The 10655-nt window shown below is 36.2% G+C and overlaps 1 protein-coding gene across 2 annotated transcripts; it reads left to right on the forward strand.

Moving 5' to 3' along the window:
* The first annotated feature begins 112 nt into the window (after positions 1 to 112).
* idh3g (isocitrate dehydrogenase (NAD(+)) 3 non-catalytic subunit gamma) lies at positions 113 to 6951 on the forward strand. 2 transcript variants are annotated; one of them, XM_058764391.1, is made up of 14 exons: positions 113 to 413; positions 822 to 869; positions 1040 to 1051; positions 1175 to 1272; positions 1359 to 1474; positions 1585 to 1645; positions 1850 to 1982; positions 2719 to 2852; positions 2954 to 3056; positions 3141 to 3287; positions 3931 to 4025; positions 4240 to 4300; positions 5520 to 5651; positions 5880 to 6951. In XM_058764391.1, the coding sequence occupies exons 1-13, from the start codon at positions 327 to 329 to the stop codon at positions 5619 to 5621; spliced, it is 1197 nt and encodes a 398-aa protein (XP_058620374.1). In that variant the 5' UTR covers positions 113 to 326; the 3' UTR covers positions 5622 to 5651; positions 5880 to 6951. The 2 variants fall into 2 exon arrangements, with proteins under 2 accessions (XP_058620374.1, XP_058620375.1); XM_058764392.1 differs by having other exon boundaries at positions 5520 to 5626.
* Positions 6952 to 10655: the final 3704 nt, after the last annotated feature.

Below are 10655 nucleotides of genomic sequence, written 5' to 3' on the forward strand. Positions count from 1 at the left end.
GCACCCAATATGCAAATAGCATCTCTTATGCTCCAAATGTTTATTTAGTTTGAATGCAAATTACGCATGATCCATGCAAAATAGTGTTATTTATATAAATGGAGAGTAAGTAAAATAGGTTTGTAGTACTAGACATTCTTTAATAATGTAGCTTTGAGACATTATAGCGGAAAGACATATTTAAATGTACGATAGCAAATCTGTATGAGTGTAAATTTGTCAGTGGAAAAGTAATTAATATAATCTTTAAAGTAATTTAAAAGACTTATTTGAAAGAACCTAGTCCGGAACCTTTCTCCACCGGTCGGTGTTTAGTCCGGAATATAATGCACACGCATACTACTCTCATGATGGCCACTCTTACTAAAGCTTTAAAACCAATCTTGGGAAGGCAGTTGGGAAATACAGCAAAGGCAAGGCATTTTATTTACACAATATGACCAGAAAAAAATTGTAAATACAAATAATTGTTGTTTATCAGCGCGGAAAACATTACTGACATTCAGTAAGACAAGGTCAGAGCTGGCTAAACGGCAGTTTAGTGTTAGTCCGCATTATACTTGTATTTTAGCTCAAACAATTTCATTTACGTATTTGTTCATTTATATTTCAAATTATAGAGCCACGTTTAATCAATGCAACTGTGAGTGACACGATGTTTCAGGGTGCTTTCAGCGATTGGCAGCGTTTCAAAACGTAGTGAGCTGCCAACGTAGACAACATTTTTGGCATTTTAGTCATCAGATGTTGCTGTCTAAGTAGGCAGCGCACTAGGTTTTGAAACACAGCCGTGCTCTAATGTAATGCGTCTGTTTTTGTAGGTCTTTGGCGCAGCAGTCAACAGTCAAAGAGGAAAACCTACATACGCAGTGGGTTTGCTGTCTTTACCTGGCAGCTGATATTATCTATCTATCTTATTGTACTATTGATTAGAAGAGAACATGAGCTTAAGGAATGAATTGTGGTTCCTTATTCTCTATCACTAACTGTATTTTTATTTTTTTTGTTTCTTCACATCTGGCCCTCATCTGTCTTGAAGGGACAAATCATAGTAAGTATGGAGTAACATAAAAGTAAATATAAAAGCATGTTGTCAAATATCTCAGTTATTTCCACAATTATCATGCACATGGAATATGTCCACTGAATGTTTATTCATTATGTTTATTTGCAGCCTCCTCCTGCCAAGTATGGAGGTCGGCATACTGTAACATTGATTCCTGGAGATGGGATTGGACCAGAACTGCTTAACCATGTGCGAGAGCTCTTCAGGTTGGTCAAATCAATACTTTACACAAATATAAATAGTGGCTGATAATAGTGTATTGCCACATTAAGATTTTTCTGTTGAATCATAGGTTCTGCTGTGTTCCTGTGGACTTTGAGGTGGTACATGTAAATTCTGCATTAACCAGTGAGGATGACATCAATAATGCCATTATGGCCATTCGCCGCAATGGAATTGCTCTTAAGGGTCTGTACTTGCAGCTAGTAATTGACAAGCTATTTTTGTTCCTCTATTTTTAGTGAGATTATAGATAACAAAACTGGATTTCAATTTCATCTTTTTTTTTTTTTCCCCAGGTAACATTGAGACTAACCACATAATGCCCCCTAACCACAAGTCACGGAACAATCTTCTACGGTAAGCCTGAAAGACAAATGATTACACAATTGATCTGTTTATACCAGCCCCATCAGATGTTTATGCTGCTGTATATGAAAGTTGTAAGAAGTTGTTGGGCCCCTCAGTTTGAGTTTGATGAGTGATGGCAGAGTGCCCCAGTTTCTAGACCAATTCACCTCCGTTCGCTCTTAGCACAGCTGTCACTCTCTCTCTCTCTCTCAGCACGAGTCTGGATCTGTACGCCAATGTGATGCACTGCCAGTCACTTCCTGGAGTTCAGACGCGCCACAAAAACATCGACATCATCATCATTAGAGAAAATACAGAGGGCGAGTACAGCAGTCTGGAGCATGAGGTCAGTATTTTTCTGCACCCACTCAACAGACTTTCACACAGCTTTGCCTGTTTCTCGCGCACTTTCCCTAATATACAGAGTGTTGACTTGTATGTGTGAATTCATCAATGAAGATAATAAAATGTTTTATTCTATTAGACATACAAAAAATAAACTATCGTAAGTTTAGGGTCTGGTTCTTTTGATGGCAAAACTGAATTTTCAGCAGCCATTACTCCAGTTTTAGTATCTCATGATCCTTCAGAAATGATTTTTATATGCTGATTTTCTGCTCAAGAAACTTTTCTTATTGTTATTGATATGCTGAAACAAAAAACAGCTGAGCTGCCTAAATTTTTATGGAGACCGTGATACATTTTTGGAATTCTTTGAATAGAATAGTCTTTAAATTTAAAATAGAAATATTTTGTGCTATAAATGAGTCTTTACTGACCCCAAGCTGTTAAATCGTTGTGTATAATAAAACATGTACATCTTTTTGAAAATTTGTTCATCATGGACAAATAATAAAATATATAAAATATTTTTTTATGTCATTAAGGGCAATCTATATGTTATAGAAATATATATATTATATAATTAGTATATACTGTAGATTGTTCTAAATTACATCAATTTCATTATTTGTCCATACATTTCTATGCATGTCACTTTCTATGTCTAAAATCCAATCCAGTTTATATCCTTTTTTTTTTGGTCCATACCCTAGAATAAATAATCACTTCCTGTGTTTCAGAGTGTATCAGGAGTTGTGGAGTCTCTAAAAATCATCACACGGAACAACTCCCTCCGCATCGCTGACTATGCCTTCAAACTGGCCCGAGATAAAGGTCGCCACAAGGTCACGGCCGTCCACAAGGCTAACATCATGTTAGTCTACCGCTTGCCATCTCTACTATTAAATCACAGTTGTGTCACAGCAGAGAATGTCACTGGTCTCGTAATGCGTTTTCACTCTCTTCTCCTAACAGGAAACTGGGGGATGGGCTGTTCTTGCAGTGCTGTAAGGAGGTGGCCTCTGGATACCCAGACATTGAGTTTGATAGTATGATTGTAGACAACACCACTATGCAGGTGAATCACTTATGCACAAATAATCAAACAATTCATGCCGACAGTTCAGTACTGTATTTACTGTGGTTATGTTCCTTCTTTCAGCTTGTTTCCAAGCCCCACCAGTTTGATGTCATGGTGATGCCTAACCTCTATGGGAACGTGGTCAGCAATGTGTGTGCGGGGCTGGTGGGTGGACCCGGTCTGGTGCCTGGTGCCAACTACGGGCGAGACTACGCTGTGTTTGAAACGGTTGGTCTGAAGGAAAAGACAGAGGCGATTAGCACAATCCTCACTTGTTGAAGTTAGAAAATGTCCCCTCATAATAATTCTTTTTAGCTAGTGTACTACACAACTGTTCAAAAATTTGGAGTCAGTAAATGTCTTTTTTTTTTTTTTTCCATTAATTGTATTTAGCATTAAATTGATCATTAGTGACAGTTGATCCATTTATGAAGTTATAAAAGAATGCTGTTCTTATATCTTAAAGCACCAAATCACAACATTAGAATGATTTCTGAAGATCATGTGACACTGAAGAAATTCAGCTTTGCCATCACAGGAATTAATTACATTTTAAATGTTTTACAAAATTATTTTATTTTAAGTTATAATATTTCACAATATATCTGCTCTTATTCTGTTTTGATCAAATAAATGCAACCTTGGTGAACAAAAGAGACTTCTTTCAAAGACATAAAAAAAAAACGCCCCAGACCTTTAAACAGCAGTGCACGTTTCAGTAGTTTAACTACTGAGTGAACGTTACTTCATGTGGGCTGATTAATATTCACAATTTATGATGTGCTTGTCTTATAAGATACATTTTTATGTCACTGAAATTGAAATGTAAATTTCAAATGACATTTGAATGATATTAAATTTGTTATAACAGGCCACCAGGAATACAGGAAAGAGTATTGCCAACAGGAACATTGCCAACCCCACTGCCATGCTGCTTGCCAGCTGCCTCATGTTAGATCATCTCAAGTAAGTGGTGAAGGAGAAGCTTGTATGTTTTGCCTATTTTTGCCTTTCTGGTTGTTTGTCAGCTCTTACATCTCTAACTTAACGAACAGCCAGAATCTCCCTGTTGTATAAAATAAGCGAAATATGCACTGACAGCATTTTCTATAGTATTACTGTAGTACATTGCTTAGGATATGATTTTTTTTTAGTAGTGGCTTCTTCTCTTCCTCTTCAGAATTCATGACTATGCCAACATGATCCGCGGTGCGATTCTCACCACCATGAACGAGACCAGGGTCAGTCACACCCACATTCTCTAACTTATTAACCTGTCTGTCCACATTTTAGGGTTGGTCTAGCACAGCGGTTCCCAATCCCAGTCCTCGCGTGCCCCCGCTCTGCATATTTTGCATGTCTCTCTTAGTTAACACACCTGATTCAGATAACCAGCTCGTTAGAAGAGAGCTACGTGTATGAACTGTGTTCCAATCGATATGATCTCTACATAGTGTTCATTGCTTCCTACTCCCTGAGCAGGGGAGATCCGTTAAAGTTTACTTCACTTCGGAACATTCATTCATGGATTTGCCTGCAGCGTCTTCGCACACAGACAAGTGGACATCATATAGGCTACCTCTGTAAATAAATGCAATTGAAATTCACGTCTCGCGCACTTAATTGCCCTTTGAATGGAACATACACTCGTTTCGAACTGGAATCATGGGGGAATATCTGGTGATGTTCACTTCACAGGCCATTTACGGTCGAATAGAACAAACGTCGTACGTGATAAGAGATACATACGAAATATGCAGGCGAGGACTGGGATAGGGAAACGCTGGTCTAGCACTGCTTGTAAAGCTGGTTTTAGATCACATCTGGCTTTAACAATTTTGTCGGTTGAATACCTGTTCAAGGTACCAGTTAGACTGCATAAAATAACTCTTTATATTAATGTCAATTTATATCATAAAATATAAGCTAGTGTTCAAAGTTTGAGGTCAGTAAGATTTAATACATAAATGAATACAATAACTGTTTTCTATTTTAATATAGTTGAAAAGTGTAATTTATTACTGCGATGGCAAGGATTCTTTGATAACAGAAAAAATATAAATATCTTTACTAATTTTTGATGAATATAATGCATCCTTGATGAAATAAGGTTTTGAACTGTATTTTTGCTTGAAATTGAACTCCAAAATATTACATGGCAGTATCTTGAAGTAGTAATGTCTACTTAGATAAAATTCTTCAAAGTTTGTAGAGTTAACTATAGTTTTCCTCTTGGTGTCAGATGTTTTTTTTTTTTTTTTCTTTTTAATTGAACAAACATTCTAACAAAAAATAACTTTTTGTTCCTTTAAGAATATTACTCCTATTCTGTGTTAGGTTATTCAGTTCAGTTCAGTTTTTACAATCAGAATCAAATAATTTTCAAAAGAGCCCACATGCTTGTTGCTCAGTTGATGTTTTATCATATGTCTAAGCATGTTGTAATGTTTTCTGTTGCAGTTGCACACAGTTGACATTGGGGGTCAGGGCACTACCTCAGAAGTGGTTCAGTCTATCATGAGGATCATCCAGAGCGGCGGTCCCCTCACCACTGAGATCTAAACCGAGTCAGCACCACTCCACCACTGTGTGGTATTGAGCACTTCTTGCACATTATCTTTTTTGCCATTGCCAGGAGCCACAAGCTTGAGTTATTGATCATTCCATTTCCTGTTTGGTAGAGCTTTTAATGTTTTAACTTTCTCAGAGATTTTCTTGTAATATGTCACATCCACCTAAGTGTTCTTTGTTCGGTCTGTGTTGTTTTGATGTAGTTCTGACATTCACCATTATCTTTTCCTCTCTCCATTTTACTTTCAGACATCAGCTTCTTAAGGACATCTGCACTTCATTTTGTGTCTCAATAATGTTGCTTCACTTGAGACAAGAGATTTATTCTTGATTCCAGCAGCTTTTATGGGGATCAGGGGTGACGATGGTGTTACATGAAATACAACATACTTCAGCGCTGTGATTGTGATGTTTCTTGGGCATAGTGGTCTTTCCATGGGAACTGCAGAGTTTTTAGATTTATCATATTGTATCTGAAAGGTTATATTGTTTTAATGCTATGCGAATACAGTATTTATGATGAGGGTCTTGCGCTGGATTTGTGTTTCTGCTGCTCGGTTGCATTCCACGTTTTATCCATTCTTACCATGTTATCCTCAAACATAACATATTCATTTTGGTTTTATGCCTTTTTTGTTTACTTTAATGACCCTGAACAAACCTCCAACTGTCCATTTACATAATTATATTATACTTGTATATTACTTTTTTTTTTTTTTTTTTAACTGCTTTAAGCTATTGGGCGTTTAAATGGACTTCATATTCTGGATGTCCATTTTTCTTTAGACTTTATGCTGGGGTATTATTTATGATTAATACTTAATGTTGGTCTAATGTTGCATCAGTTAGTTTGAAACTTTATGTTCCTGTACTGTCTTTTGTTATGCAGTGCTTAACAGTATTTGATAAGTCTGCATCTGGCATACTGTCATCTTTTGAATTAAACATCTACATTTAACATCATGGCATGCTGTTTTCAGATTAGTATAATTAGAATAGTTATACAGAACTGTAAAGCAGTGGTTCTCAACCTTTTGGCTCCATGGCTCCCATTGTTTTCTGATAAAATATATCAAAGCTTGGCATAAATAGAAAACATTATATACAATATATGAATATAGTTGTTTGATTTGAACAATTTACGTGACTTTTCCAGGTCTAGAAATCACACTTTCAAAATAAAGTTGAAATTGAAACCATTTTAAATTGTTCACTGGTTGAGAATCACTTCTGTAAAGGGTTAAAATTTGGACTGTTGCACAAATCCTTAATGGCTCACTGGTAATCCAGAGACATAATAAAATGGTTGTCCTCTTTAAAATGTCTTGTTTATTGTTTTGTCAATTTAAGCTGGCAAGATCACTGGCAAATTAAAATTGAACATAGACTGAAACATTGGATGTCACATTCAAAAATGAAAATTCACAAAACAAGTCACAGCAGATACATTTCCATTTTGGTAGAAATAAGAGATGGGCACTAAAATGTTCTTGGATTTTATCAAATTATTAAATAATATTAAAGGGATAGTTCAAAAATTACAAGTTACTCACCCTCATGTCGTTCCAAACCCATAAGACTTTCGTTCATCTTTGGAACACAAATTAAGATATTTTTGATGAAATCCGAGAGCTTTCTGACCCTCCATATACAACAACACATCTACCATGTTCAAGGTCAAGAAAGGTAGTAAGAACATCAATAAAATGGTCCATGTGACATAAGTAGTTCAACCGCAATGTCATGAAGGTACAAAAAAAAAAACCTTTTTGTGCACATAGAAATCTAAAACAACGACTTTATTCAACAATTTCTTCTCTTCTGTGTAAGTCTTTGATGTGCTTTCATGAAAGTACCACAACGCATGGCATTCTGACATAGAACCCGGATGCGCTGTGCTTTGTTTAAAAGCAGAGGAAGACCAATGCTGTACATAAGACAGTCTTCTTAAAAATGTCTGAAGATTTTGACAGAGAGGATGACTTACAATTTTTTTGCCCAGCCTTACTTGTTCAAACCAGAATATACAGAGGTTGAAGGTATTCTCATAGCTTCATAAAATTAAGGTTGAACCGCTGATGTCACATGGACTATTTTAACAATGTCCTTACTACATTTCTGGGCCTTGAACCTGTCCGTTGCATTGCTGTCTATGCGGGGTCTGAAAGCTCTTGGGTTTCATCAAACATATCTTAATTTGTGTTCCGAAGATGAACGAAAGTCTTTTGGGTTTGGAATGATATGAGGGTGAGTAATTAATGACAGAATTTTCTTTACTGGGTGAACTAGCCCTTTAATAATCCCCCATAATGCACATTTGTTTAGTTTCTCACATCTCACACAATTGAAATCTTGGAGTCCTCTCTCACTGAGCTAAAGAGTTAAGTCTGTGTGTTTGATAAGGGATGTATTCAAAATGTGTAGTGTTAGGACTTTCGGGAGCAGGAGATTTGGCAGTACACTTAATACAGTCAGGGTCCAAGTGAACACTGGTGACAAGAAAACATCAACACTCCAGTTGAAGGATTATCCCTTTTTCGGGGGCCATTGCAGAATGTTCTGTATGATTCTGAAACAAGAAAAAAATATTTGGAGAACACCGTTTTCCTGCAGACATTGTTACTTACAGGCCAATGTGCTGCCTAAAGGATTGATGTATCAAGTATGATTCTGGGCACCAGAGGGCAACAAATCACAGATAAATGTATCTTTGTGCCTAACCAATGAAATCTGTTCAAATTGACTCTCAGCCATAAAACCACATGCACAGTTCAAATAATATGACAAGTTGACAGTCTCACTGACATCAGTTTCTTTTTTGATTGTTTACAGCTGGACCTTTGTGTGTGGAAAACCCCAAGGGACAGATTCAAATTGTATATATATATATATAAAAATAATAATATTAAGACTCCTAAATGGAAATATAATGTCCAATAACATGAGTCAGAAGAAATAGCAATTTCCCACTACCGTTCAACAGCCTTTGCAATCGCTAACAAAATACAGCAGCTGGGGAAAATATGTTGAATGTTATTTGCGGTAGATTATGCAAGTCTATGAACTAATAGACATGTCAAGGACTCTATAATGTTGTGATTAAATATCCTGTAGCTTTGTGCATCAAGTGTTTCCAATGATAGTCAATGGGAGTGAGAAGTCTTGTAAAAAGCTGTCAGTATCAGGACACAGAGACTGATGAGTCTTGGATGTACTGAACTGCATGTTCTAAATTCAGTCTAACAGTCAATGTTGTGTTATTTCATGTCATTTATTTATTTGTTGGGGAGTATTTGTAATAAGCAGAATGAGGTACAGTCAGTTGGTCGATATATAGCAAAATTAATTACATTTGACCCATTCCTGCATTGTCTTACTTGAACAGTGTGTTTGAATTCGTGCCACAATATTCCTATGAGGCTGAGGTCAATATTGAATTTCTATTCTAGTATGTGGAAGTTTTTTTAATCGTTTTGGATCACACAGAGATGGCCACGTATTTTGCTTCAGAATTTCCTGATACAACTTGGAATTCATTGATCTTTTCATGACTGTAAGCCATCCAGGTCTCGAGGCGGTAAATCATATTGGATATCGCTGTGTTCTTGTCAGATTCACAAGTACACAGTAGATCTATGGAGATTCGTGAACAAAGATGTTATGAGCAAGAAATGTCTGCTGATCTATATCTTCCCCTCTAGGGTTTAGTTTCATAAAATCTTTGATCTGTTCTTCCGTGGATAATTGCAGGATGCCAACTGCATCTGAAGAGAGGATGTTCCAGCAAATCTTCTTCTGTGATCCCTCAGAATTATGATATGAAGTACAGAATTTTACATATGGCAGGGCTGATCAATCAACCACCTAATCCGTGACTGTTTAAATGTGCATTGTTATTGGAAATCTGATGAAAATATGTTGCATATGAATTCCAATCCAGATCATTTTATAAGGTTCATGAACTTTTTCACTTATGTTTTTTTTTTTTTACTCAAAGGTTATATTCCGGTCAAGCTAGTACTCAAAATATTGGCAGTCAGTGAATGTCAAGGGAGCTACATGGAAATATGTTAGAGGTTTGAGGTTCAGTACTTTTAAACAACTTCTGTTCAGGGCACCACTTGTTTCCAAAATGCATCCCCAATGCAATTAGGAAATAGGAGTTACTTATTAGACACTTATTCTATTATGACATCCTGAATTACAGTACCTTTATTTTCTGCAACCTTCGAACATCCTGGTAACACTTTATTTTAAGGTGTCCATAATACAGAGTAATTACCTAGTTAAGTACTTAGTAGCAGCCGTTGTACTTGAAATAAAATGTACTTACCATATAACTAAGTTATGGAACAGCCTGTAATTACAGTTTGTATTTATGTAGATGTAATAGGCAGCTACTGTTACACATATGTAACAGACTGAGTCTGTTACACAACTACTTATGTAACCAAAAGATTGTTACATACAGTATGTGTTGCAGACTTTATACGACGTAATTACAAATGTAAGTACACAGAAATAAGCTACTTAAAATAAAGTGTATCAAAATTATACTTTAGTGTACAAGTGGCTGTGTAACAGACTCAGTCTGTTACATATGTGTAACAGTAGCTGCCTATTACGTCTTCATAATTACAAACTGTAAGTACAGGCTGTTCCATAACTTAGTTACATGGCAAGTACATTTTGTTTCATGTAAGTACAATGGCTGCTACTAAGTACTTAATTAGGTAATTACTCTGTATTATGACACCTTAAAATAAAGTGTTACCAACATCCTCTCAACTCTATTAATTCACCAAGCCATTTAATATAACAACACAAAATGAAAACGATCACTTATTTCTATGGCACCATCACTTCACCACATTCTTGCTTCCCAACACATTTCCAGCAGCTTTTCTTCAGTCGTTTCCTCAGTGGATTTCAGGCCCTTGAGTTCAGGATTATGGTTTTCATTGCCCTCATTTGAGCTTCTCACACATTATCATGATTGATGGATGATGTATTTACACTGCCTTT

This window comes from Onychostoma macrolepis, chromosome 23 (assembly GCF_012432095.1).
Source record: "Onychostoma macrolepis isolate SWU-2019 chromosome 23, ASM1243209v1, whole genome shotgun sequence".
NCBI lineage: Eukaryota > Metazoa > Chordata > Actinopteri > Cypriniformes > Cyprinidae > Onychostoma > Onychostoma macrolepis.

Bases quoted from the DNA above. Each gene is read 5' to 3' on its own strand.
- idh3g (XM_058764391.1), top strand. From the start codon at position 327: ATGCACACGCATACTACTCTCATGATGGCCACTCTTACTAAAGCTTTA. The intron at 1,646-1,849 runs GTAAGCCTGAAA...TCTCTCTCTCAG, and splicing joins TCACGGAACAATCTTCTACG to CACGAGTCTGGATCTGTACG. The intron at 3,288-3,930 runs GTTGGTCTGAAG...TTGTTATAACAG, and splicing joins ACTACGCTGTGTTTGAAACG to GCCACCAGGAATACAGGAAA.